The sequence below is a fragment of the Oryzias latipes genome, chromosome 23 (assembly GCF_053564925.1).
Source record: "Oryzias latipes strain Hd-rR chromosome 23, Olatipes_Hd-rR_3.1".
Classification (NCBI taxonomy): domain Eukaryota; kingdom Metazoa; phylum Chordata; class Actinopteri; order Beloniformes; family Adrianichthyidae; genus Oryzias; species Oryzias latipes.
Window position 1 is genome coordinate 19,953,274 of NC_136259.1, and position 27,876 is coordinate 19,981,149.

Here is a 27,876-nt window from a genome sequence, read left to right on the forward strand (position 1 = left end):
TGATCTATTGTATAAGCGTTCCCAGTCGTCTCTTATTTATGACTATATTGTTTTTAGCTAAAATAAAATAAACTGGAGTTTTCTAGGACATCGTTTCTACAGAGTGTTTCTGCAGGTTTATTAGAAATTTGCCTCAGCATTGTTCACCGTACTGTTGGCGCCCCCATTTCCCATCATCCATCTGTTAACACGTTCTCCTGATGGCTTACAGCCCCTCACAACCTCAACCTAACATTACCGGTTCAACAAAAAACAACGAGCAATATGGGAGCTGTCCAGCCTTACAGTTTTGAGCCAGATGCCTGCTCAGACGAGAAAAGCGAAGTCGTACATGGATCTTTTTGTCTACAAGAGGATGCATCAGAAAGGAACGGAGAAAGGAGCCTGTGGACCGCACAGCTTCACTACAATCTTTTTTAATTGTATTGTTTTGTATGTTCCTGATTCACAGCAATTTCAATAAAGAAATACTCAAAGCGAGTCTTTAAACCTGTTTTTATCTGTGACATGAGTGACTAAATCTAAGTTAAATATAAGTACATTTAACTGAGTTTCCCTTTGAGTACTCAAAGTGAAACTTTCAGTAATAAGATTAAAAATTTCTGAATTTAAAAACAGCAAGACTTTTTCTTTTCTCTCTGACTATTTAAAGAAAAACCAATGCTTTAATGGAAAACATCTCTTTAAATTCCTTTAAGGCTATTGCTAGTTGTGTATAAACACAACCATCAATTTGACAACTGCTTTAAATAGTTTTCTCTCTTTTGCATCCAAATTTTGTTACCATTTCTATTTAAGGTTTATTTAAAATCATCAACATTATAAATTGGTGTTTGTTTTGTAACAAAATGTCAAATAATTTTGAAAAGTTTTATTTTGTTTCTATGTGCAATTTGTTTTACAACTAAGATTTTATTTTAATGTTCATTGCCATTCAAAGTTTAATGTATTTTTCTAATACAATTGTTGTATTACTTTGATCATAAACAAAAAAGCTTTAAACAAAGATCAAACAATTCATGCGTCTTTAAAACCGTTTAAATGAATGTTTGTACTAATTTATCACATAATTTTCCTGCATACACAACAGTAAATAGACCTGCAGGTAAGTTATGTCAACAACCACGGATTCAAATATCTAACAAGGTTCCCTTTTTGTGTGTGTGTGTGTGTGTGTGTGTGTGTGTTTTAAATTAAGTTATTTCTTTATAAGTCACTACAGACTGGGTTAATGTTTGCCTGCAGGGAAAGCTGAGATTGTTGTTTTGCAGCGTGACTGGCCCAACCTGTCTCATCAAGTATCCAGGGATTAGCCGTCACCGGCTAACCCACATGCTAACATGTTAGCTAGTTAATGAGGCTGACAACACAAAACCCGCCGCGGACACCAACAGTCAGCAAGAGTCCACTCTTAAAAAAATAAAAATAAAAACCTCGGCTCTTCTCCCACATCTGTTTACGGAAAAAAATAAACGTCACACATTTCCATAACAAAAAAAGGAAAAATATCAACCTGACAGTTGAATCTCCCAGTTTTTAGCTGAACTCTGGTCGCTAACGTCCTGACTAACCTGGAGAGATGCTTCAGGATCTGCTTCTTGATAAGTCCAGCCATGGTCAAGATAATCCGATAACACTAGAGCTGCCGCCTCCGGGTGTAAACTAGCCTAATAATGCTAGCTTCTCCTCCTCGACCTATAAAATAAAAGCAGCTCCAATTCTCATCGCCGTGGCAGGGATGTCTTTCAGCGGCGTAGCCGCGTTGTCCTCCGTCCAAGAGATGAGAGGGGGCGCGAACGCAACATTTTAAACGTCCGAGGGACAGCTGGTATCCGAGATGAAGCTTATCGAGGAGACCATCTCAGGCAGATATATTGACGAGGCTCCGAAACGGTGAGGAGGATCTCCGCAATATCGCGCACCGTACACCTGGACGGCGCGACGGAGGAGCGGCGTCTGTTGACACGGCGTTTGGGCGGAGACTCGCGGTGCGTTCAAGTGCTGTTCGAAAATTCCCCTACAAGCCTTTCCTCCTTTGCTCTCTTGTGTTGACAAATGTGGTTTTAATCGCTTAAATTTCAACCAATGCTATTTGAAATGAATCAAACAAACGTTGATCTTTTTTTACCAGTATGTTGTTGCACACCTAAAACTTGACAACTCTTTTCTGCCAGTGGCAAACAAGTTTCCACTACTGTTGCTTTTTTTGACAAAAAGGTGCGACAACAGATGCACAAATCTGACACATTTAAAAGAGAAATAAACAGAGTATTTAATAGTATAAAATTGAATGTCAATGAGCATCACTACAATGAAGAAACTTGTACCAAACACAGTTTTCTTACTTTTTGGGCTTTTTTAAAATGGACATGGCTTTAACAATAAACCCATATTTCCCCGTGTGTTTGTGAATTTATTTATCTATAAATGTATTTGTTTGTTCGTTCATCTGTTCATTAATGATTTCATTAATTAATTAATTTATTTTCAAACTCTGTACTGCTTCTGAATTAAATTTAATGTTTACTAAAATAAAAAAGTTAAACTTCAGAAAAAACATCAACTTTTTGTAAATACAACAGCATTAAGTTAGAAAATAATGTAAAAAGAGACTAAATTAAAAGAATAATCTGAGGAAACATTCTAAACCTGCTTAGAAAAGCTGTGAAAGGTAGAATTTGGAATTGATTTATTTCATGCAACAAAAAAAAGATACATGATCAATTTTATTGTTTCTTTAATCTGCTGGCTACAGTCATCTTTGAATTTGCAGTTGTGATTTTTATTGCATACCCAAAAGTACATCCTTGTAAAATGGCATAATGTGCAATAAAGTTTATTTAAAAAAATATAGTCATCTTTGAATGTTCTTTTAGTGACACCTAGTGGTCAGATTGGGTAAAAAGTTTTAGAAAGCAAACTTAACGTACTTTTTTTGGGGGGGGGGGGGGGGGTGAAAATATGCAACGTTGCTATGATAAATATAAAAAAATATACCCAAAAAGAAAACATTTTACCAAGAAAAATGTATACACTTGCATGGTTTAGATGTTCTTTTGAATAATACATTTTCATTAATTGAAGCTTTAAAAAAATAACAACAACAGGCTAGAAATGTCCTAATTTAACTCGAGCCCACTCCTCAGCTTCTGCGCATCTAAGTTTTAACTTCTCACATGGGCAACTCTGCAAGCTCTGTGCAATCAGAGGATGCAGCAACTGCCACGTATGAAAGGAGGAGCAAGAGGAGAAAGAGAACCCCTCCCAAAGTTTCATTAGAAATGCAGAACGTCTGTTTCAACGCAAAACCTAAGCTCTATGTTTGTTTTACCGTCATTTTTGACAAAGTTTCAATCAAAATATTCCACAATTTGGCTAAAATAATTGTATTTACAGCTCAATAACTCTTAATTGTCAAATTTTACAATAAAAATCAAATTATCACAAAAAAGGGAAACTGGAAGTTATTATGTGTGTCTTTGTTGCACAGATTGGGGCGCAAAAGTGAAACAAAGGCTCCAAACTTCTGCACAAAACGCTTCTTGTGTCTATGATGATTTTGTTCCATGCAGAGTCTGGATTTGCGCACAGAGGACAGCCCCCATCCGCATACCTTAAAAAAAAAAAAAAAAAAAAAGCCCCGTGGAAAGACACGATGAGCTCACTGATACGCTGCCGGTTCAGCCAGTGGGGCTGCCTTTCCATCCACGACAGCAGCGCCGCACTCTCATCCACGGAGCTCCCGGAGAGGATGTCGAAACACCGCCAGAAGAACAGCGACAAGAGCGCAGCGCCCCTCCAAGAGGATGCGCCCAAGAAGCCCCAGAAGAGCACCCCCACCACCAACGGGGGCCCCAGCCCCCAGGGGCCACGCTCCTCAAGCGGCTGCCTCGGACTCCTTGCGACAACGCTGTTCTATGTTGCGCTGATTGGCGCCGCTGGGTTTGCAGCTTTTCATTTACAGCAAGTTGTGGAGGAATTCCGTCACGCAAACGCAAAACACGAGGAGAGCGCACGGCGCAACGCGGAGATGAGCGGAAAAATGGAGAGTGTTGTTCAACAGGTATGCAAAAACCTGCAAACACAGAGAAGAGGAAGTCAAATGAATGTTTCCAACCGCTTTCAAACTTGTTATTTAAGGATTTTAATAAGAAACTCCCAGGCTTTGTCAAATATTTATTTGTTACACAAGTAGAAATTAGTTAAAAATCAAGTTTGGATGCATGGGTTCAATTAGAACAACTTTTATTTGTATTTGATTTCTGACCCAATGTTAAATTTTAAATACCCACTCTAATGTACATTTTGTTTTAAAAGTGTTCTTAGTCTGTTTTTCTGATGGAGGACATATAAGAAAGTTAATTAAAAAGCTGCATTTCTGAGTTAATTCTTTTATGCAATTCATTAAACAAATGAAAAGCTTGTAGGTGTGACGTAGGTGCCACAATCTGCAGGTCACAAGCTCCCTGCTCCTCTATTTTGATTCATTTGTTTTTCTTATCTGGCTCAAACGGCTGCATAGCTTCAATATTGCTCGCCAAAAGTTGTAAGCTAGCAGGAGAGCATGCTATGGGTGACGGGAAGGGGGGTGGACTTACTGCGTGCCAACAGTTCTGTCCACAACTCAGATGTGGAGAAACCATGTCATAGGAAAAAACTTTTTTTGGGCTAAAAATGGCATAATCATAATGAAAACAAACACCTGGACTGCTTTTAAACTACATTAAAATACGATTGGAGTGGGACTTTAAGCATGCCAGATTAAGCTTGTCGTAAATCTTTTGGGCATGATGTTCCAGTCACTGCAAGAAAACAAGCTAAAACCCCACATTGTCTTAAAAAATTAAATGTTTTTGGTTGCAAATCATAATTTTGTACTGATAATTGTACTTTAAAACACAATGCAGAAAAAAGAAATTCAATTGCATCATCTTGAAAAACTAGATTTTTATGGTTGTTTCTTAGAAGATCATGGATAAGCTGAATAAGGCTTATAAGGAAGTGCATAACTGTTGACTGATGGGTGACTCCGCCTCAATGAAAAGGAAAGGCTGACAGACACGGAACGTTTGCCACGATTTTAAATCCATAAGACGCAACATGTTTTTAGATTAGCTACTAGAAAAACTCCAAAAAGTATTAAAAGAATTTGTTTTTCTCCACTTTTACCAGGTGGACTCTCTAAAGAGCGTTGTGGACGGGCTGGAGTCATCGCTGGGAATCACACGGAGGGAGCTGGAAACGGCTGTGAGCCGGATGAAGAGGGGGGAAGTGGAGACCAGGAGGGTCGAGGAGGCCCTTCAAAAGCTTCAGAACGACCTCCTCAAAGACCTCTCCGATGGCATCAAGGAGGTGAAGGAAGCTCGGGAGCTGGATTTCTCCTCTCTGGAGAAAGCGGTTGAGGAGCGCCTGGCTGAAGTCAGCCAGTCCATCACAGCCAGCGTGGGGGAGTTCACCGAATCTCAGGGCGAAGTGCAAACTCAGCTGGCGGATCTCAGAGCCCGCCTCGGTGGCATTGAAGACCCGACGCATATCAAGCAGGAGTTGTCGGCCATCGTTGACGTTGTGTCTGAGATCAAAACGGCCAATCAGGTGGCTGACGCCACCGCAGATTCTCTGAGACAGCAGATAGGAGCGGTGAGGGAGGAGATCCAGACTCGCAACCGGGAAGTTTCTTCACTCTCTGAGGAGGTTAAGTCAGTCTGGTCTTTGGTGCAAGAGACAACTGGGAGTCTGAAGAAGTCGCTGTCTGCAGCAGAAGCTGAAGTTCAGGCGGTGAAGGAGAAAAGCGAAGCTATGCAGAGCGGCGTGGAGCAGGTCACTGATGCTGCTCGCGGCGTGGAGGAGAGGGCGGATGCAGCGGCGGCTCAGGCTCAGAAAAAACTAGAAGACCTTGATGTTAGGGTCAAAGCTTCAGAGGAGACCGCTGATTCACTCTCTGCTTCATTATCTGATGTCAACGTCAAAATTGAATCCCTTTTTGCCAAATATGACGCCCATGAGAGCAGCTTTGCTTCCCAGGGGGCTGCAGTGGAGAAGATCAAAGCGGACCTGAAGCAGGAGCTGGAAAAGGTGAAAAGCAGCTTGGAAGAGCTCCAGTCCAAGATACCTGCAGGTGGAGACCTGATGGAGTCAGATTCTATGGACTCCATCTCTCTGCAGGTGGATGACTTGGAGAAGAGACTAGCTGCTGTGGAGGCGAGCAGCGGGACGAAACCCGAGCATCTGGAGAGCTCAACGAAGCTGGAAGACCATGACGAGGCCATTGCCGCCCTGCAAGAGGTTCTGCAGAAAACAAGCCAAGAACTTGCTGGTTTGTCCGAAAGCATGGAAGGTGCTGAGAAAAGCAGCGTGGAGGAGCTGCGCTCCAAAGTAGCAGCTCTGAGCGGAGAGCAGAAGCAGTTACATGCCAAGGACTCTGACCTGGATGGGCAGGTAGGAGAGCTGAAGGTTCGACTCGCTGCTCTGGAGGAAAGTAGCAGCAGAATGAACCCTGAGCAGCTGGAGAGCCTGAGAACAATGGTGGATGGACTCGAGAGCAAAGCAGCCAAACTTGAAGGCCACGATGAGGCCATTTCTGCGCTTGAGGGCGAACTGTAGAAGACCATACAGACACTTTACGCCTTAGCCAAAGAAAAGAATGAAGACAAAGATTTGTAGTTTTGAAAAATAGCAGTGACAGGGACAACAGCCCATGCAGAAATGTTCCTCCTAGTTGGTGTTATGAAAGGGAGCAGTGCTAGACTGTTGATCTGTGAATTTAAATGCACACTAATTCTGCACTGTACTTTCTTATTCGGTTATTTTCATTGAGATTTGGTGCCAGAAGTGTTAAAAAAGATGCAAAAAAAATTTGTGAGCACTCCTTTGTTTATCTGTTACTTTTTCGTAGAATAAAAAGAAATCTTGACTAAAATCCTCCGTTTTTATTTTTTTACTAAATTTTTTATTATCATTACGGCATTTGTGGCCAAAATAAAAAATCGGTGTTGTATCTAGGACATGGTTTCTGCTGAGCAGCAGGAACCATTCCTCTGCGTTGTAGGTGGGACCGTTATTTTGGAGCAACCCCTCTCTGTTTCTGAGAGCTCTCTGTTTACATCTCTTCCCACTAGTTTACAGCCCCTCACACCCCCAACCCAGCATTAGCTGTGCAAAAAAAATGGCAAACAATATTGTAATGCCAGCTCGAACGAGGAAAACAAAGACGTACATGAATCTATTTGTATGCAAGTGGAGAACCAGGGAGTCTTGAGTCCCGCCCAGCGGATTTTCTACATCACAAATACGATTGAATGAAATACTCATAACAGCTGAATATTCTTTAAATATTTCCATCAGATAAAAACACAAACATGATATTCATTGGAGTGGGTCTTTAAAAAAGTGTTTATTCATCCGTGGAGACAGAAAACCAGATCAGCAGCTTCAACTGCTGCAGTTAAATCAATGTTTTCAGCTCCATAACTTCTCATTAGGTGCTAAGAACAGGTTTCTCTCTTTCAGGTGTTCTCTTTCCTAACATCAATCGTCTGTTGGAGGAAATAATTGTTGCCTGAAGGCAGAGGTAGAATCATACCAGTAGAAATAACGCAAGCCGTCCATCCGACAGAACAGGGGTTCCAAGTCTTGCAGCAGCTTGAGTAAGGTTGGGAATGTGTGCTCAGGTGTGTGCACGAGTCAGAACCCAAGTTTAGTTTTGATTTTTTTATTACATTTAACCAGAACAGATGACATCTGAGCAAAAATGTTTACGTTTTCTTGTGCATATCTCCAATATCGGCTATTTTGCTGACCTGCTTCGCTGTAGCGTTTAAATCCCCTCCCACTGCTGTCAGGTTTGATAAGTTCTGCCGAAGCTCTGCGATCTCCTGCTCTCTTTTTAGAAGATCCTCCGCCAAGCGCCCAATTCGAAGAGTTAGATCTGACAGCTGAGGGTCAAATGCCCCAAAGTCTCTCTTCATTGTAGCCACCCTTGGTTTCAGATCCGCCGCAAACGTTGCTGTTCTGATGAGGCGGGCACGACCGCTCTCCAGCTCCCTCAAACGCTCCGACACCTGCGCGTCGGCGGCGGCGAGCTCCGGGATGCGTTTGCGCAGCTTCTCTATGGCCTGAGAGTTGCGTTCGCTCGCAGATCGGAGGCTGGAGATGCGGTCGATGCTGCTGGCCAGCACGTCTCCGATGCGCTTGATCATGCCGTGCTCCACCTGAGTGCTCTGGCTCTCTAGATCTCCCACTTTAGTCAGCAGAGACTCCAATTCGGACCGGAGACCATCCATCCTGCGCACGTCCGTCCTGACGGACGACACCTAGAGAGGCGGGCAGGACGTTTGTCAAAAAAAGAACATTTCCATCAGAGATGCTTCCACAGCTTTCAAAAGGGCAAATATTTCAAAATGTATGAAGTTTCTTTTTTTCAAATTTTGGAGGGACTAAAACCTTGTTGACGAAGTCCTTTGTGATGGCTGAGGTTCGAGCCTCAATTTGCTCAACAGCGCCCCGCAGTGATGTCATGCTGCTCTGAAGCTGCGCTCGCTTTTCCGTCAGACCGGACGCCCACTCCTTCAGACGTCCCACATCCTGCTCCAGGGCCTCTAGCTGAGGCCGCACCGGCCCCTGCTGACCCTCAAGAGCCGCCAGCATCTGTTGGACCCTTTCACACTGAAACCAGACGGAAAGAAACCTCCTGAAGTCACCAAACCTAGAACAGATTTAAGTGATATCTGCCAATAAAAATTATGGAATGAGCCAGGAAACAAAGTTAAGATGATTTTCTTTAATTTAAGTTTAAAAAAACACAACTTCAAAAAAGAGAAAAAAAGTTCAGATGCACAAAAGAAGAAGAATTCATCAAAACAATATCAACCTAAAACACATTTTTTGGCATCTGAATCATATTTTAGACATTTTTTAAATTAAAATCCTTGCAAAAGACTAACTAGGGTATAAAGTTTGACTGACTCTAACAAAACTTCAATTTTGAATACTTTTATGTGAAAATATTTATTCAGAGGGGGGTTCAGTTGTTTTGTCCAAGTCTTCTTCCTTCCACTCCTCCTCTTCATCATCCCATTCTTCTACATCTAATGTGTCAGACTCCCCTTGGCTCTCAGCCCTACTCTCTCTCAGCACCGTGGTGAGTTCACGGACCGCCTCTTTAATAACAGACAACTCATTTTTCATCTTCAGAATGCTGTTCTGAGCGTGCAGAGAGTCCAGCTCTTGTCTGATCTGGAGGATTTCATTCAGCGCTTTCAGCATGTTGTCCTCGGTCCCGAACACCTGCAGGGTCACTTCTTCCAGCCTCTTCTCAGCCCCGCTCAGATCTTCGCTCAGCTTCAGGATGGAGCGAACTGCCTCTTCTACCTGCGGCAGGTGTTGCTCGCACTCCTGTGCCCGCGGGATGTGCTCCTCCAGCTGTGAGCTCAGCTCAGCCTCCCTTTTGGTCAGACTGCTGATCTGCTCCTCCAGTTTGTGAACCTGCTTGGTGTTCCAGTCCAGCTGAGCTTGTGCTCGCTTGACGTCGTCCTCCTCAGTGCGCTCCAGAGCTCGGCTGTTCCTCTTCGTACTGTCTTCGAGCTCATTCAGCTTTTCTGCCAGCAACCGGGCCCTCCGCTCAGCCTCGTTCACCCGCTCGGTCGCTGCGGCGTGGGACTCTCGCGACTCGTCCTTGAGGGCAGACAGGTCGGAGTTGACGGCAGCCAGCTTCTCCTGCCAGGTCTCTGTCACATTGAGGAAGTGGGCGTTGACGGCTTGCAGGTCGCGGGAGGCGGAGTTCTCGTCCGCCTGCATGGCCATGACGGTCGCGTGGAGGCTGGCGATGTCCTGCTGGAGTCTTGTTGCCATGGAGACGGTGGACAGGGCATCATGAAGGTCGTCTTCGGAGGCAGCAAGCTGCAGCCGCAACACAAAACAGGAGGCCTTTTCAGGAGCTCAATGGGCCTTAAAGTGTGAACAACTTTTGAGAGAATTTCGGTTTTTGTTTGGATGTAGAAAGACTCATAAATGTATAGTTTTGTCCAACATGTCTTTCAGTTTAATGGATTTATATAGGTTAATATTATTTAAAATAAAGAGTAAATCTGCTGAATTAAACTTTAAGAGCATAATTTCACTCTTTCTTATGTTTAACTATTAAGAAGAAGACGCCCCTCCCTGGTCGTCTAGTTTGTTCAAAAGTGACACATAGGATGAAGAATTTAAATTATTTAGTGATTTAAAATCAGTGTGTTTTTCTTCTTTGTCATGCTTTTTTTTCTGGCTGCTGTAACTTATACTCCGGAGCGACCTGGATGTTCACCTTTTGGCTTATCCCGTCAGGGGTCCCCACTGGTGGTGTGGCAAAGAGTTTTGTTTGGTTTTTTTTACGCTGGATGCCCTTCCTGACACCACCCTGTGTTTCAACACCTTGGGAGACCCAGACACAGTTCGGCAGCAGCATGGAGGACATGCATAAGGACCTCTGGTCCGAAAAACACGGATTTTTAAGATTTAAATGGCTGTAAATCAGGAGCAGACGAAAAAATGCTGTGGGATAAAAAAAAGATTGTGATCCTGACGTAAAAAATACGCTGTAAACTGTGCAGCTGGATATTTCAGATATTGCTCGCCATTCTTGCTGCACCGCTAATGTTAGGTTGGGGGTGTGAGGGACTGTAAGCTAGTGGGAGAGTGTAAACAGAGAGCTCTCAGCAAAGGTCCTGCCTACGGGTCAGAGGTGAATTTCTCATGAACTCCTGCTGCTCTGTAGAAACTATATCCTAGAAAACAACACCGGTTTTTGCCTAAAAAAATGGAATACTTGTGATTAAAAGACCACTAGGAAAGCTTTTAAAATAGCTTAAAAGCATGATTTAAATCTTCATCCATAAATCAGTAGCGGTTTTAGGCACGGGCCGTCCGGGCGGTGGCCTGGGGCGGAAAACTGAAGGGGGGCGGCACCGGCGGCTCAGCCCTTGTAAAATATTATATGCACCACTATTGGTTTACTTATGTCACAGTTTGTGAGTTTGTAACAGCCTGAACCTGGCCGCGCCGCCGCCCTCGCCCCGCAGCTGTGCGCTCTCCTGTCTTTGAGAAGTAGACACAAATGTGTGTGAAGAAGAAGGGAGAGGGCGCGGGTGGAGCACGGAGCGCCACCGCGTTTGCGCATGCCCAAAACCTGGCGGGCTCATCTTTCAGGGGAGGCGACGGTCGCGGGCTTGATGAAGAAAATAAAAGTAAAAACTGCGACTGCGCCGTCATGTAGCGAATCAGCGCCCCTGGCTGTAGCTGCACGCGCTCCTGCTGGAAATGTGTGAAGAAGGGGGGGGGGGGGGGGGGGGGGGGCTGCGGGGAATCAGTTCAATTGTGGGACGCTTCCAAATTAAGTGGCTAGGTGGGGACAAGGGCGGGGGTTTGAATCTACTTTATAAAACCTTTTTATAAGTCAGTCATAAGGGGACATTCTATAACCTACACTTTAATAAAGGTATAGAAAATATATTCTGCTTTTTTTGGGTTAATTTTGTGTTAAATGCCCAAATGAAAAAATGGCAACACAAAACAATGCTGTCACTAAGGTGACAGTTGGTTCAGTCGACGGACTTGATGTCTTCTTCGTGACGTGAGGACATTTATGCCAAACAAACGCCAAAAACATCTAAAATATGGAGAAAAAAAGGTCAAAGCCATCTGGTGCCCAATTTAGAAAGAAAAGAAAAGAAGAAGAGGAGAAAAGAGATAAAGAAAAGGGTAAGTCCTCACAGCTTCATGCATGTCTTTTCTAAATTCTAATGCTACCTGCCCTACAACAACGTTGCCGATGAAAACTTTATTTTGGTCGATGACCAACACTGAAGTAGGCCCAAATGTTGCAAATAGCGTCATTTTTTTTTTTTTAGATTTTATTCTTAAAAATTTGCTCTGCCTTAACTTGTAACATTAGTTATGATTCATGTGTCTGTCTGCTCTGCTGTAACACAAAGGTTTTGTTGTGTTTTGCTGTTGTATACTAGTTCATAATGTTAAAAAAGCTGTGATGGTTACACAGCATGCTGCTGCTGCCATAAGATGCTAATGGGGCAAATAATTTGAGATTGGTCTTAAATTTAATAATCGTTTGTGGCAGCCTAAACGTTTTCCCAATGTTTTTTTGACATTTAACTGGGGATTTAGGGGTTAATTTTGAGCCTGCATATGAAGTTTATTTTTTATTTGTTTTACAAATGTGGGATTATATTTTTAGCCAATAGAATTTCCATAAATCTGTAGGTAGTTTTAAAAATGAATATTTACCATTTACTGCAAATCTATGGGGACAAAACATAATTCAACAGGTCATAACTAAAAATTTTCCAATCAAAGGATTGAAGACGGAAAACATAAGCTAATTTTTCTTCTCTGAAGTAGAGATCGATATAGAACATGACAATTTAAATTTCCAATTCATAAATGTTTTTAAAATATTTATTTTATATTATTTATTTAATATTGATTTAATATTTCTTAGCTAACTGTATTTTTGCCATGCTTATGGTCTTTTATTTTTTGTGTTCTGATAACTATTATAATGCTGTTCAGAATTCTGACATCTTTTGTATCCACTTCTTAATTTCAATGACAATATAACATGTCAGTTGACAAAGACAAACAAAGTTCTGTTGTGACTATGGGGGGGGAGGGGGGGGCCTGGGGAGGGTCTCGCCCGGGGAGTAATTCAGGGTAGAACCGCCACTGCCATAAATTGAAATGAAAGATTCACCTTCTCAGAAACTGTGATGATCTTCTCCTCCATGACCAAGAGGCTGGACGTTTTCTCGTGAAGAAACTTGTAGTTTTCTTCAATTTGAGAAAAACTCTCGTTCTGCTGCAGCACCGCCCTAAACCAAAGAGGAAAGGTCTTCAGAGACGCAAAGGAATGTAAAAATAAAATAAGTCATTAAAACTTGTTAACGGACTTACCAGCTTAAAGCTCCGCAGACTGCAAACAGGAAAGCGCAAATTAAACTTTTAATGTCGGGAACCGAGGAGTTTTTGTTTGGTCTCGAGTTGTGAGCTTCCTCCGTCCTCGAAGCTTCATTTCTGCAGGTCGTGGGCGATGTTTCTGTAGGTTCGGCGCTTTGTTTCTTTGCCTGCGCCTTTTTTCTCTGCTTAACTTCAGTAGACATTTTTTTTATTTTGATTTTCCGACACTCGTTCTGGCCTTTGAACTAATCTCAGCAGACAACAGGAGGGTGAAAATAAAAAAGCGAACTACCCGCAAAGTTTTCGTTTAAAGTGAATATTTAGGCACGTATACACGTTCATAATGTTTCAACAAGTAAATCAGATAAATTAACGGTTTAACTTGATTTCCGTTACCACAGCTTGAGCTGTATTCCAGTCCTGCAGTAAAAAAAAAAGTTGCCTTCAAGTGCTGTAGTGATAGCTCAGCTACTGCTTTTACAAAAGTCACTAAGTTCATATATTTAAAAACCCATAGTTTCATGTATCATTCAAAACACAACTCCTTTATTAACCAATATCAACTCTTTAAATAAATATATTTAAATTTTACAGAATTTACTGCAAAACCAGTTATGTACAACTAAGTTCCGATATTGGCACTGAACCATGAACGCATCTCCCAGCCACGTAGGCGGCTGCCAGGATTTGCCCTAAATTAGGCACGCTCATTATTATTATTATTTTTTACTCTTGTTATTTTTTTAAAACAGTGATTAGAAAATGACTGTTTGCAAATTGGCGAAAAAGTTGTTGGAATAATTATTAATTAGTTAAATAATTTAATGAAGCATATTTTGAGTTCTCACTTTTCCAGATTACCACACCTTAGAACACATTTTTAAAATAACTTTCATTAAATATTTATGATAAATTCAATATTGCTTGGAAAATTTACCAATTGGTTATTTAAATATATAATTAGGACTTAAATAAAGGGATTCTTTAAATGGTAACAATATTTTTTGTAGTACTTTATAACCATTTAAACTTTACAGTTATCACTTCAATAATTGTTTAATTCTGCCCAGTATATTATGACATACAAAAGTAACGCTGGTAGTTTAGTGTGATATTAACTCAAATTAGTATTTTGTGTGCAGAAATTTGTTTTTGTGGCCACAAGACGGTATTTTAGTATCTTCACTTCCTGCTACAAAATTGTGGCCAGAAAATACTAGTTTGTGTTTGCAAAATGCTAATTTGTGCAAACAAAATGCTAATAAAATGCCCATTTGTGGCCACAAAATATTAAATTGTTGCCACAAATTACTAACTTGGGCAGACAAAATACTAATTAGTGGCCACAAATGATTCATATGAGGGAACTTTTTTTAATGTCATGTCCAGGGCTCCGTAGAATGGAAATATTGATATAGATTAAAAATTGTAAAAACAAAAATGTGATGAAAATCTAAAGTTTGGACTGAGTAACCACCTATACTGATGAACTCCTTTATAGCTTAAGAAAAAGACTACAAATCAGCTTCAACACAGAATTGATCTTCCAAATAACATAATGTCAAGTAAAACTCTGCTTTTGATACCAACTACAACAGTAGTGTTACCTGAAAGTCTCCTGGAAAATGAAGGAAGCGTTGAGAGCTTTTCCCAACACTGAAACCAATGAAGTGATATTACAATCCAGGAGTGATCATGGAGACGTTTGGTTAGAAGAGTAACCAGGGAAGAAAATAATACTAACCATGGAGGCAACAGTAAAAATCTAAACAGCCTGGAAAAAAATGAAACATCCAGAGAGGTTACAAAATTTTTAAAAGCGTTTACGGTCACTGCTGTGGTCAAAGATGCTTTAGAATTAAAAATGTAGGTTCCAGTTTGTCAGAAAATGCTTCATTTTTATTTCAAAAACACTCAGGAGGACCCATATTGATAAATAAATCAAACATACATTTTATCATGACAGTTTTTATTTTAGTAAACCAAGGACCGACAACAAAGTTCCATAAAAAAGAAATTTTATTTGAGGTGGATTTTTTTTGGTTCTCTTGAGCAGGGACGCTTATCACTGAAATCTTCTCAGTAATAGAATAAATAAAAATAAAAATAAATGTAAAATCTTCTAGCCTTTTACACTCTGTTTGCAGTTGGGGTACTGAGCCGTGATCTCTTTATGTTTCAGCACTAAAATAAAGAAACAAAAGTGGAAAGTTTTTACTTCTTTTTAAATATCTACACAGTTTTTCAAAAGTAAACAATGCCAAAAAAGTACCAAGAGCTTGTAATCATCCCACTATGCTCGGTTGGAGTAAAAGAATCATCTTCACATTGTTGAATCCTAACTATATTCTGTTGACTTTGGTTTACTCCATAAAAACTCAACAATTTTCATAAAATAGAAACCAGGAATAAATAGAACGTCATGGTCTGCCCATCTGCTAATTAAAGAAACATGCTCCTTCAATTGCATAAATCTGAAATCAACAAAGCAGCTGATTCAAAGGAATAATTCTGTTCTCTACCAATAAATACAACAATAACAATCTTTTTGAAACTGGACTATATGTTTATCTTTGTGATAAAGTTAAACCTTTTAACAGAAGAGTCCAAATAACCATCCTTTAGTGGTTATTAAAGAAACTACAGAAATTAAAGGATTTATATATAAATTTAGAGGAAATTTGCAATACAAACTTGTAAAACTGTGTGATGTTGTCAGTTTCTATACCACACAACTCCCCAAATAACCTAGTATCATTGTACTACCATCCAAAATTTTAATGATGTTTAAAAGTAAAAGTAATAAGTATTTGAAGACAATGAACAAAGAAAAGAACCCGTCAACTGAAAGGGATAAGGGAGGCGTCTGATTAATAATTCTAATAGCTCTACTCTATTCCATCCTGATTATCACTGGTTTCTCTGGAATTATTATTGTTATTGGGGAAACAAATGTCTGCATGTGGATTGAAAGCATATAGTATAAATGAATAGCAGTTATTACAAATAAAGTCTTCTATCTAAATATTACTATTTATGTCAATGCAGATGTGAAGTAAAGGCTAAGAACACAAGCTATTTCTTTGGTACAGCTACCATCTGTACAACCTTTTGGATAAATAAAGCTTTGTAATAAAAAAAAGGCTGCATTTGAAAGAATTGAATAATTTTGTGATCTGAAGAAGCTACATAAGTAATATACTTGATAAGGAAAAATGCACCGGCCCCGCCAAACTTTTTCAAAAATAAAAGGAGGAGCAAATGTAAGTTCACTTTCGGGACAGAAAGGTCTCATTGAAACTTCTGTGAATCCATCATTCAGTTCACTAAAAGGATTGTCTTCATTAGTTGGAGTTTGATCATCCGGAGTTTAAAGTTCTGTCAATCCTCCACTAAACCCTACGGTCCATAACGGCATTTCCACTTCTTAAACTCAAAGAAAACAAAACAGAATTCAAGTCTTCACAACATGCATCGTTCTTCAGCGTTTCTAGGGGGAAAACTTCACAAAAGTTCAGAGATTTACTGATTTAAGTGATATTTTTAATGTGTATACATAATCGCTAATAACCAAAACATAAAGAAAGTGTAAATAACTCGGTAAATCTGATGACTTGCGGTGAAAAATGGTCTCTCCCTGGTGAGTTCCCAAACATCTTCACAAGAGTTTTCCGCTTTAGGAATTGTAATGATCCTGAAAAAAAATAAATAGAGATTAGCCTCAAAGGACAGACTGGGCCGTGGAGACGAGGTGGTTTTTGATCTTGATTTGTAAAAAACATGACCGACCTGTATGGAGTTAACTACGCCGCTCGCCATTACGGAGAGCTTTCCTGCAACTGAGCGCACCCCCATTCTGAGCTGCGACATGTCAGGAGCGTTGGGCAGCATGTTGGTCAGACGGTACGAGCTTCCTGTGAACATTAGCGCAAAAAAACCCCAAACAAACACGTCAGTTGTAGATTTTATGCCATGGGAGAAAAAAACGCAGCTGCATCAAACAACTAGACCCTGGAGATCCCACGGGGTCAAATTTGGCAGCTGTTTTTTTTTTTTTTTTAGATGATCATCATCATTTATTTATTCTAATTTTTTATGTGGCTGTTATTTGGGGCTCTCCAAAATGAATTGACTAAGAACATTTGTCAAATTAACTTTAAAAGACCAGAAGAAAAATGTTCCCGGGTTCTTTGGTAATAATCGATAAGATTCCATTTTTGCTATAGAACATGTTATGTGTAATAGTGAAATCACTTATTCTAATGATAATCCATAATCAATTTTCTGCACTTAGACTGAAAAAAGTATTAATAACTTTAAACAGATGTTAAGATTATGGGGACTATGTGTAAAAAAAGCGAAGTAAATCATATTTTATGCATGATCAACTGCTTTTTGTGACCATTTTGATTTTTTACTTCATCAAGGCCTACTCATTTACTCATTTGATATTTAATCTCCTCCGCTCAGTGACCGGTTCCTCTGGTGGTACGGGGGTCATCGCAGTCTGACCTCACAGGTCTGGCGGTTGGCGTTGATCAGGGGTGACGACCTCTGTGATGATGGTGTGGATAGTTCTCCAAAATATCATTTCAAGGGTCATTACCTGCTTCATTATGTTGGGGGCAGGGAGTTGTGGAGAATCTTTGTGTTTTCAATTTAATTTTTAGTTTTAAGTCTGTAGTGCACTTTGTGCTTTAAAAATAAAGTTTGATTAGAATAGATTTGATAAATTTTCTTCTCCCTTTCAAGCAATTAATCCAACTCCACTTGACAGTCATTCAATTTAATCTATTCAGCGCTTTGCGTGTGTTCTGCAGGTATATTTGCAATTATTTATTATTAGGAGCAATTGGAATGTCAAGGCTGTTATATTAGGATGAATAGGAAATTTGAAAATGGTTTGAAAGGACACAACTATTTTATTTAATTCAAACATTCCTCAAAAATGTAAGTTAGAGGAGAAGTGTTGTGCTTACCCGTCTGCTTCTTTGGGTCATCAAACAAATCTGCTGAACTTATGGAGGCGCTTCCTGAAAACCTCTCCAGACGAGTTTTGGCTTCATACTAAGAAGATAACGGAGACAGAAATAAAGTTTAAAAAAAAAGAAGAAATATTTAAAAATGTTGATGTGAAATTTCAAAAAGTTGAAATGAAAAATTTGTAAACTAAACTATTTAACTCTCACATTCTGTGACCTATTCTTTGAAACAGGCCTAAACTTCTACAAACTTTCATGAAGTAAATGTTGTAAAGTGCTTTTGTGTACTATGTGTACGATGTACCTCAGAGTCGTCCTGTTTTCCGAAGTACATGTCGGATGAGATGGCTTTGACATCATTTCCAAACTTCCTTCGAGCTTCTTCGGAATCTGAGACCGGCACCGACTCCGACTTCTTCCTGGCCACAGCCCTGATGAAACTCATAGTTAACATCATCTGCATTTTCTAAAAACATTATTTGAGTTCAGAAAAGAACCAAATGTATCCATTTATGCTCAGCATTAAGCTCCTGAGAACCGTCTCACCTGTCATCAAATGAAGTGATGGTGGAGGACATGAAGAAGTCCGGCTCCGGGGTCTTGCTCTCCTTCATCCAGCCTCCGCCATCACTTCCATCAGTCCAGCGTGAAGAGAAAATGTCTGATTGGTCCTCAAAGCGTGAGAGAGACCTTAAAACAAGAAAGTAATATTCATTCTACTGTACAATGTCCAATAATTAAAGCTTCAAAAGCACAAATATTTTCAGATATGGTGACAATTTTTCTAACCTTGATTGTGCATTTATTATTTTTTCATTGGGTTTACACATGACAAAATCTTAAAACAGGTTTATGGGAAAAATTAACAGCAGAAGGGTGAATTCTGAATTCTCTGTTTCGATTCATTTTAGTTTTTGGACTTGTAAACAGTTGTTTAAAGACCCACTTTGATGGAAATTGTGTTTTTAACATGTTCTTATGTCATTTTTCTCATGAAGGAGGACATAGATTAAAAAAATTATTGTGAATCAGGAGCAGACGAAAAAATGCCAATTGAAAAAGATGGTATTTATTACAAAAAAAATAGGTTAAGCGGGTCACAAGCTCTGATACATCCTCCCGTAGACGACTAGATCCATGTACGTCTTTTTTGATCTGTTATGGGTGTGAGGGGTTGTAAGCTAGTGGGAGAGCATGTAAATAGGTGGGTGACAGGAAGTGGGGGCGTATTTGCTCCGTGCCAACAGCGCTATCCACAACATTTGAATTTCTCCTGCCGCTCTGCAGAAACTATTTCCTAGAAAAAGCTTTTTATTTTGTCTGAAAAAAGCATACCGGTATTCATAATTTGAAACTAGATCAAAGATGATGGCAGTGGGACTTTAAAGACAGTTCCTACTGTAGAGACCAGTTTCCAAAGCAAAACCGTAATCTGAGCTGCAGTACAAACAGCTTTGAATTGACCTTGAACTGAAGGAACCTTCATCTTCATCGTCATCAGTAAATCTTCGCGCTTTGGTCGTTTTGGCTCCAAGAGGACTTTCCTGCTGGATGGTGTGCATCTCAGATGTAACCGAGTGAGAAACTCCACTAGAGGGTCAAGCAGGAAAAGAGACGACAGTGATACACAAAAAAAGAAAAACATGTTGGACTTGAAACCTTGCATCTCTGCCTCCATCATCAAACCTCCTCATGCCCATGCCCATGCCCAGTCTGTCCACTTGCTCCTTCTTCTTGCCTTCCAATCCCTTCAATTTGTGATCTTCAAGCTTCTTCTGCTGCTCAAACTCCTTATAGGTCAGTCGCAGGGAAGGAGCTCTGAGGACGAAATGAGAAGACGAGTCACAAATATTCCCCAAACAATCGATTGTTTGGGGAATATTCAGATAATAAGTCATTTAAATCTGGGTTATTGGAATGCCGTGGTCCCTCATTTATCACAGGGGTTACGTTCTAAAAATAACCTATGATAAACGAATTTGATTTATTATAGCATGCACTATTTTAAAAACAGACTTTAATATTTTCACATTTCACTCTCAAAATTCAAACCTTTGTAGAAAAATAAATCCAGTATTATAGAATAAAAATTTAAATCTGCTACTGATTGAAGATTTATTTGGAAAGCTGAGTTCTGCACAGGAGACACGATACAGAGTCGATTGATTGAAATGGCATACAGCCAATAAGGATGGAGAACAAAGTGCGCTGTAAATAAATGAACAAATAAATAAAGGGGAAAATAAAAATTGCAATATAAAGAAAAAAATTACAAAATATTGAGATTGCGCAGCAGTAACTGTGAATCAAGTCTGCATCCTGAGGCCCTGGAGCCACATTTTTTCCCTCCTTTGTGGCTCTTTGAAGAAAATCCTAATGCTTTAAATAAATAATTGTTTTTTGCAGTTTAGGTCCATTTGTTTTCGTTAATTAAGATGTTTGCTGATGTCAGATGCCTGAGCAAAATGAAGTTTAAAGGTTTAGTTTATTTTCAGAGTGGTTTATTATGTCTATTTATTCTTTTTTTTTTTAATGGATTCTAGATCAATGTTGTGATGTTTATAACCGACGGTAAAAGAAAAAAGATGAAGGTGCTCCAAAGTCCTAGAAAATGTTTGACATTGATGTTTGACTCTCTTACATTTTTACTAAATCTGCTGCAAAAGCACAAAAAATTATTTAACACAGGGTGCATTTTATTTTGAAAGGAACTTGTATGTGCTTTATCAAAAGTAGTTAAAATTCAAAGAATTTTAATTATTCTAAATATTTAAAGAGCAACATTATTTTATTTAATGACCTAGTGGCCACAAAAACATAAAGTGTAATTTTCTAAAGAGTGAAGTGGAACTTAGCGGCTGTCTCTGGGTTTAGGTCCAGAGAACACAAAGGTTGCAGACCGCTGGGTTAAAAGGACATTTCAAATAGGTATAACTTTATTACAAGCAGAAACGTACATGGACTCCTCGGAGGCGATCTCCTTCCTGGCAGCAGTGAAGCTCTCGTCTTTCTCTCGGCGTTTGTCTGCATCCTGAGCTTTCTTCTCACGCTCCGAGAAACTCTGACTGCTAACCTTCTGGGCACCCAGACCACCTTTTTTAGCTGCCAACTGCAAGTCCACAAACACATCAATCATCTGACAAAAATATAGATCTACCAGAAATATACTTTTGCAAAATATGACTTTGTGCATACTGTTTTTTTGGTGCCTGCTGGCTTCTTCTTGAATAAAGAGGAGGCTTCTGAGGAAAAATGAAACCATTTATCTACATGCAGCTGAATTTAGGCTCAATTTTAAAGCAAATATGAACAGACCTAGGTTTGCTGTTGGAGAAACGCTCAACATTTCCACACTGGGACCCTTCTCTACATTACCTAAAAGTGACAGGTATGTTAGCAGACCATAAAATAGAAAAAACAAAAATTGGAATCTATGATCAATCAAAAATACCATTTGGGTCTTTGTCTTTTTCCACAGTTGAAGATGTTTTTGTAGTTGAGGAGCTGAGAGTCATTTTGTCAAAGTTCAGGTTATCAGGAGAGGTCTGGAGAAAACACAAAAACATTAGTTCTAAAACACACAGAAAAAATGGCATCATCTTCTTAGATGAAGTTTCTCTTGAGAATCAATGGCTGGTGATGGTAACTTTCCACACTAACATTAGGATTAGATTTAAATATTTAGATTAGATTTTTAATCAGACATTCGTTTAAGAAGAAATTCTTCCCTAAACAGGGCATGATCCAGGGCAACAGGGGCTTGAAGGGATACGACCCCCCCGGATCTCTCAGCATACTCAGAAATCTTGCTTAAAGGACATAGATAAATAAATGAACACAAAAAAAATATTTTGTTAACATAGAAAAAAAAAGAGAGGAATTTTTCCATTAGATTTCACGTAATCAGGTTTTTATGTCCCCGATAAGATTGAGAGTCATTTAATTTTAAGTAACTGCCGATATCCAGTCCTGATCAAATACTCATGTAATGCATTAAAAATTGAAATTTCATTAACAGATTCAGGTTTTCCTCAACTTTGTATTCACCAACTAGAAAAAATAACTAAATAGTATTAAATAAGTGATAATTATTCATGTGAGAAAGTTTGATGACTCTAGCTTATTCAGAAGGATCTTCAGGATCTTCTGAAGTACTAAATATTTGTAATTATACCGAGGTCTGGGTGAATTCTCTATTCTGATTGGCTGCTGGGTGTGCGTTAAAAAGTGAAAACGCACATTGATAATGCACAGCCAAAAAGGAAGTTCCGGTCACATATCTTAAATGTTCTGTATCACTGCGCCAGCTTCTTTATTACAAACTTTAGCTTCATCACATGATAGTCCGTGAATAGTCCGTTTTTTGAGAAAATGCGATCCAAACCAAAAAATAACAAGAATAAAGTATTAAAAACTGATTGAATATTTATTTCTTTTGTAAGCGACCATGGTATGAGCGGGTTAATGCCCTTCAAGATGTGCATCATCAGAAATTAACACACGCCGTGGAAGCCTGAACCATCTGACGCAGAGTGAACTAATTTCTGATAATGCACACTTCGTCTGCCATTCACCCTTACTTATGTGATTCATCTCGCCATTAAAACTCTTAAAAATTAATGATGACATGCTCCAAAATTGTTGCTGTAGCATCATTATGATGATGAGTATTCATGATTAATTCATGAGCTTGCACTTTGTGACATTACCTTGGCAGTCGTCTTGCTGCTGTCTCTCAATTCAATTCTCATAAAAAATATATTAAGACATGTATATTTATAAATGGCTTTTGTAGGTCGTTGTTTGCGTTAAAGCAAACCAATATACACACCTGCTGTCAGTTTAAAACGTTTATAAAAGAGTTATTGAACCTGGAGATATGAATCTGTGATTATCCCGCCAACTTTACTGAACTGTTTTTGTGCGCCTCCTGCTCAGCCTGGTGCCGTATTCTGCTGTGCTTTATGGCAATAAAATGTCATGATCCGTTCATGATATGCAGATTATTAATCCGTAATAATAAGCTTGAAATAAATAGAGCTGATCAAAAGAATAATAAAACAAATATTTGATCCCCGATCGGGGTACAACATTTGATTTTGATTGAGTCTGACACTACAGCCAATATCTGATCACATGATCAGATCGGGTTATCCTTCGTTTGAGCTGGTACAGACAATTTGACTAGTAGTGGGAAAAAATATCCAAACTACAATTCTAAAACCCAAAAAATAAAAATAAAATAAATAAAAAAACAACAGTGGATGAAGAAGTTTAACTTAAAACTCACCTATATTCCTAAAATTAGAATTGTATATTGACAGGCGGTAGCACTGTGGTGTAGTGGTTAGCACTCTTGCCTCACAGCAAGAAGGCCCTGGTTCAAATCCTGTCGGGACCTTTATTTGTTCATGTTCTCCCTGTGCATGTGTGGGATTTTTCCAGGCACTCTGGTTTCCTTTCACAGTCCAAAAACTTGCTTCTTAGGATAGTTGATATCTTTAAAATGTCTCTAGGTGTGCATGTGTGTGCTGTGTGCGCTAGAGAGAGAGTGTGTGTGTGTGTGTGTGTGTGTGTGTGTATGTGTATGCGTGTGCAATGGAATAGTAACCTGCTCAGGGTGAACCCCGCCTTCGTCCAACAGTAACTGGATTGGCTCCAGCAACGGTGACTAAGCAACCACAGGATTTAAGAGTTGAAAGTGAAGAAAAATTCCACATGTTCCCACAAAGTTATGGTAGAACATCCATTTATCTTTAGTTTGTGGCCCCTATTCTGTTTTGTTGCAATGACTAGCATTTCTATTTGGTCTTTCAACAAATGTTCCAGTGGTTTTAATTTTTTTTTTTTGTCATACGCTCTCATCATTGCAGTTTCTGGCACACATAAGATACGTTGAGCCTGAAATACGCAGCTTTCATACCTGTGAATGAAGAGAGAAGAAATCCACCTGCTTGTCATCCGGTGACGTTGGGGAGACCGGAGCTTGGCTGTCGAGCCACAGCTGTGGTGAAGAGAGGAACAGTCCAACTCAGTTTAGGTGTTAAATTATTACAGACGGGTTCAGCCGTGTTGCAGAACCTCGTGTGATTCCATCACCTCTGTGCCATGGCTTCTGGTGGCTTGCGTGGCTAACGCTTTTATCTTTTCTCTGTACAGCTGCGCGGCTCGGCAGTTATACTTGGTATTGGCAGCACTGGACGTGCAGCCATGCTGGTTGAAGAATGCAATCTGTCACAAAATCAAAGATAATTTAGTAAAAAGGGGAAGAAGCTAAAAACTTCATGGGATAGTGTTGATAATGTGCTGCTGTGTTGCTCTGTGTTACTCACCGCACTAGCATTGCCTCCTACTTGCATACACCTTAGCTGGAACCAGGACCAGTTAAAATCCAGTTCAGTGGACCTGTGAGAGGAGTTCCACTCAATTTAGAATTTCTTTGTCTTTAAATAAACTCACATTTGTGATAGTTTATATATTTATGGGAATTGTTGAATGAAATCTTTGGTTCAAGTTAAAATGCAATGTAAAAACTATTTTATTTGATTAGATTTTTTGGTCTAAATGTTAGATTTGTTACATTTAAATATTTATCTTTAGGGTAATTACAGTTATACTTTCGTTTTTTGTATAAACCACACGATGCCTATTGAAGCAAATATGCATCAAACCACTGTGGCTTCAAACTTAGCATGAAAGACAAAAATAAGCAATTTTCTTTTCCATGAATGGAAATAAATTCAGGCGTTAAGGGGTTAGATAAACCACTTAAATCAAAAGTAATTTAATAGACAGATGGATAAAAGAGCCCAAATTTATTGCTATAGTTAAACAACCTTCGATGACTTGTGCTACAATTCACAAAAAGGTTGCAAAAATTTAAGGAAAGTGAAGATGAATGTAACATTTTTCATCTCCTTAAACTTCAATTTAAAACTTCCAAAATACCGATTTGGAAGCAAATATGTATAATCTACAGAGAAAAAAATGAGACTGATAATTAAGTAACTGAAACTAAAAAAACTGTAACCTTAGTGGCAATTTTTTTTATCTTGCTAAAATTTGTTACAAAGTTAGCTAATTGTTACGTTTACATTTGCTATTCCATTTTTCAAACCCCTGAAGAATTGTTCTAAGTCTGAATTAGCTTTTAAATAGAAAAAAGGTGTCTATACTCAAAAAGTAAAAAATTTTTTTTATATCAAATGAATAATCTATACAACTTTTAACTAAACTAAATATTTTTGTGCCAAAAAAATAGTTATCTAAAAGGTTTCTGCAAAAAGTTATCTAAAGAATGTAGAGAAAAAAATAAATATTTATAATTTCATTAGAAACAGGATCACTGTTATGTAATAAAAGTTAAACACACAAAGACTACGTACTCAGTTCTGACCCACATCCAGACTGAGGCAACATCCTGAACAAACCTTATGAAGGACAGATGAACACCCAGAGAGCGATGCGTCCCAGAGCAGTCTATGCAGAGAAACACACCATAGGTGATGCTGGCCCAGCTGGGGTTTTTAGCAGCACAGTCAAAACAGACCTACAACAAAAAGAAAAAACTAAAATAAATATAGGTGTAACGATTAATCAACTTAATCAATCAACTGATTGATATTTCTACAATCCAACCCTAATCAATCTTGAAAATTGATAATCAAATCGACCAATACCATTATAAGATCATTTCAAAATGAAATAGATCAAGTACAATAAATATTGGAACATACCATTTGGATCGAGGTTTATTTTACTATAACGTATAAAAAACACAGCAGACAACAAATAATAAAAACTAATATTAACAATTGTCTTATTTTGTTTATATGCATAACAGGGTTGCAAGGGTTAGGATGAGACATTAGATCTAGACTATGCACGAAAATTAGAAGGGAAGTCCCGGGGAAGACCCAGGACAAGCTGCAAAGGGACACTACGTCTCTCAGCTGGCCTGGGAATGTGTCACGGTCCCTCCAGAGGAGCTGGAAGAAGTGGCGGGTGAGAAGGAAGTCTGGGCATCTGCTGCCTCTGCTACCCAGATGATGGATGGATGGATGGATGGATGGATGGATGGATAAGAGAGGAGATCCCTGTGTTCTAGTCATTCTTTTAGAAAACTGTTTGATGATGTCACATCCAGAATGCGATTCTCTGCTATATTCTTCTTCCATGATAAAATGGTTATAACGGGGTTGCATGCAGTTTGTGAGACATGTTCCATTGATAAAAACTATTATTTTTATGCATTTTGTTTATTAAAAGAAATGTTCCCAGTCATAAGAGACACCAATGAAACTATCAATAAGTATTTGCTTTAGTATTTTTATATGTGGACTTGATTATCTCGCAAGAAATACAAGGAATCTGGAAAACTTCACCTGAACTGTTCAGTAACCAGGTAATTGGAGTTTTCGGATCAAATCATTCAAAATGAACCAACATAGACTATGAATCAAATCATCCACAAATTATTCTATGAATCGAATGGTTAAAATGAATCATTTCACTCCTAGAAATAATGTGTTTTACATTTAGTGGAGGGGAATTTACTTTTAATCAATTTAATAACATTTTTCGTTCAGTTTTTTTTACCAATAGTATAATTGATATTCTTTGTTTGGCGTCAAAAGACCCAAAAACAATCAAGAAAAAACCAAATGGAAGGCTGTGAGATGAGAACAGCTGTTAGATGCAGGAGAGGCTAATTTTCTAGTTTCTGTATCGCCACGATAAAACATTGAGGCTTAACGACTTCCTTGTCATTAAGGATGTCCGCAGTGACATGTTCTATTGTTTGGGTTGAACCAAATTTGAGCCCAAACAAACATGGCTGATGAAAACGGTCAAAAAATGCTGCTAACATATGGTTTACAGCTAGTTGAGTCAACTAGCTTAAAAACAGCGTTCAACAAGTGTTTACAGCGACGTCATGTTTAGCGAATAACCGTAAATTATGATTTTAAGGTTAGCCCCGTTTTAGAGATAATAAAAAAAAAAAAGTGCGACGCGTCAGTTTCTTGATTTTAACTTCCTAGTTAAAACATCACCAGCTACCATTTTTCAGGGACCCTCACCTTGTTCGTAGGAATGGAGCGAAGTCTTTTAAAAATAGCCGAAATGTCCTGTTTGCTTGGTTCTGCCATTGTTGTTATTCACAGTCGGGAAACCTGTCCGGCGGTTGAATTTTTTAGCAACTAACAACCACCGTGTTTCTCCAAATAACAGCCTAATGTGACACGTCAGACAGGGAACATCACAGTCTTTTCTGATTGGCTAGAAAGGGCTCGTGGTTGTGTTATTGTTATGTGGACTTCTGGGTAATGTAGTCAAATAGCCACAATTGACGATTTTTTTTTATTGGATAAATAAAAGACACATTGTGAAACATTTCTGCTCATTTTAAAATAATTTCTATAAATGTACTCAAAATTTTATTCAGTATATTATTTGGAGTCTACCAGTATACCCAATCTTTACTTAAAGTGGAGAAAAATACTTGGAAGTTTACTTTTTTTAATACTATCTATTTATGGTAAAACTAATGTGTCTAATTTAGTCTGAAGAAGTTTTCAGTTAGCATTCTTCCTACAATAAAGTATACTTGCTAAAGTTATACTCAAGTATACTTACAAAATAAATAATTCTACTGCCCTACTTTTTGCTTAGAGCATTCATGTTTTGTGATCAGTATTCTCTTAAAAATGAAAAACAGAATCAAGATTAGTTTTTTGTTTTTTATAGAGGTTTTACAGTTTTTCTCAATTGGTTTGGCTCATTTCTTGAAACAGAAATGACATTCTCAAAACAACATGGACAAACCTCCAAACCACTTGGCAATTGTTCACAACAGAATGGAATTTCTCATTAATTTAATCAAATTGCGAATGTCTTAGTTCATGTCTCAATGTCTCAGTACATCTTTGCAAATGATTAAGTACAGGTA

General features: G+C 38.9%; 4 protein-coding genes across 15 annotated transcripts in view; 1 reads left to right on the forward strand and 3 right to left on the reverse strand.

The window, feature by feature from the left end:
- Positions 1 to 2,002, reverse strand: part of bltp3b (bridge-like lipid transfer protein family member 3B) — a 37,198-nt gene extending 35,196 nt beyond the window's left edge. For 7 of the 8 annotated variants that reach the window (XM_078941575.1, XM_078941574.1, XM_020714341.3 and 4 more), the window contains exon 1: positions 1,572 to 1,992. In XM_078941575.1, coding sequence (XP_078797701.1) covers positions 1,572 to 1,615 — 44 coding nt within the window. In that variant the 5' untranslated portion in view covers positions 1,616 to 1,992. Of the gene's footprint in view, positions 1 to 1,571 lie in introns of all 8 variants that reach the window. The other variant, XM_078941576.1, reaches the window with a different exon arrangement.
- Positions 2,003 to 3,438: 1,436 nt separating this feature from the next.
- Positions 3,439 to 6,916, forward strand: ckap4 (cytoskeleton associated protein 4). The gene is made up of 2 exons (XM_004083066.5): positions 3,439 to 4,063; positions 5,173 to 6,916. Exons 1-2 carry the CDS (start codon positions 3,551 to 3,553, stop codon positions 6,598 to 6,600), a joined length of 1,941 nt encoding a protein of 646 aa, XP_004083114.3. The 5' UTR covers positions 3,439 to 3,550; the 3' UTR covers positions 6,601 to 6,916.
- Positions 6,917 to 7,692: 776 nt separating this feature from the next.
- ikbip (IKBKB interacting protein) lies at positions 7,693 to 13,615 on the reverse strand. 2 transcript variants are annotated; one of them, XM_004083181.5, is made up of 4 exons: positions 12,943 to 13,615; positions 12,743 to 12,860; positions 8,440 to 9,894; positions 7,693 to 8,309 (listed from the first exon to the last, which is right to left on the reverse strand). In XM_004083181.5, the coding sequence occupies exons 1-3, from the start codon at positions 13,146 to 13,148 to the stop codon at positions 9,004 to 9,006; spliced, it is 1,215 nt and encodes a 404-aa protein (XP_004083229.1). In that variant the 5' UTR covers positions 13,149 to 13,615; the 3' UTR covers positions 7,693 to 8,309; positions 8,440 to 9,003. The 2 variants fall into 2 exon arrangements, with proteins under 2 accessions (XP_004083229.1, XP_011489478.1); XM_011491176.4 differs by having other exon boundaries at positions 8,440 to 8,661; positions 12,943 to 13,608.
- A 2,851-nt stretch (positions 13,616 to 16,466) lies between these two features.
- Positions 16,467 to 27,199, reverse strand: arfgap3 (ADP-ribosylation factor GTPase activating protein 3). Of its 4 annotated transcripts, none has more exons than XM_020714057.3 (17): positions 27,008 to 27,199; positions 25,358 to 25,476; positions 24,260 to 24,332; positions 24,027 to 24,158; positions 23,851 to 23,931; positions 23,539 to 23,598; positions 21,379 to 21,472; positions 21,243 to 21,302; positions 21,123 to 21,166; positions 20,885 to 21,036; positions 19,614 to 19,745; positions 19,392 to 19,517; positions 18,474 to 18,617; positions 18,232 to 18,358; positions 17,925 to 18,012; positions 16,735 to 16,859; positions 16,467 to 16,639 (listed from the first exon to the last, which is right to left on the reverse strand). In XM_020714057.3, the coding sequence occupies exons 1-17, from the start codon at positions 27,074 to 27,076 to the stop codon at positions 16,622 to 16,624; spliced, it is 1,644 nt and encodes a 547-aa protein (XP_020569716.1). In that variant the 5' UTR covers positions 27,077 to 27,199; the 3' UTR covers positions 16,467 to 16,621. The 4 variants fall into 4 exon arrangements, with proteins under 4 accessions (XP_020569716.1, XP_011489479.1, XP_078797710.1 ...); XM_011491177.4 differs by having other exon boundaries at positions 21,123 to 21,169; XM_078941584.1 differs by lacking the exon at positions 23,539 to 23,598.
- Between the last annotated feature and the right edge of the window lie 677 nt (positions 27,200 to 27,876).

Bases quoted from the DNA above. Each gene is read 5' to 3' on its own strand.
- arfgap3 (XM_011491177.4), bottom strand. From the start codon at position 27,076: ATGGCAGAACCAAGCAAACAGGACATTTCGGCTATTTTTAAAAGACTT. The intron at 21,170-21,242 runs GTCTGTTCATAT...ATTTTTCCTCAG, and splicing joins TTCTCCAACAGCAAACCTAG to AAGCCTCCTCTTTATTCAAG. The intron at 21,037-21,122 runs GTATGCACAAAG...GTGGACTTGCAG, and splicing joins CAGCAGGCACCAAAAAAACA to TTGGCAGCTAAAAAAGGTGG.
- ikbip (XM_004083181.5), bottom strand. From the start codon at position 13,148: ATGTCTACTGAAGTTAAGCAGAGAAAAAAGGCGCAGGCAAAGAAACAA. The intron at 12,861-12,942 runs GTAAGTCCGTTA...TCTTTGGTTTAG, and splicing joins GTCTGCGGAGCTTTAAGCTG to GGCGGTGCTGCAGCAGAACG. The intron at 9,895-12,742 runs GTGAATCTTTCA...TTGCGGCTGCAG, and splicing joins TCATCACAGTTTCTGAGAAG to CTTGCTGCCTCCGAAGACGA.
- ckap4 (XM_004083066.5), top strand. From the start codon at position 3,551: ATGATGATTTTGTTCCATGCAGAGTCTGGATTTGCGCACAGAGGACAG. The intron at 4,064-5,172 runs GTATGCAAAAAC...CACTTTTACCAG, and splicing joins TGGAGAGTGTTGTTCAACAG to GTGGACTCTCTAAAGAGCGT.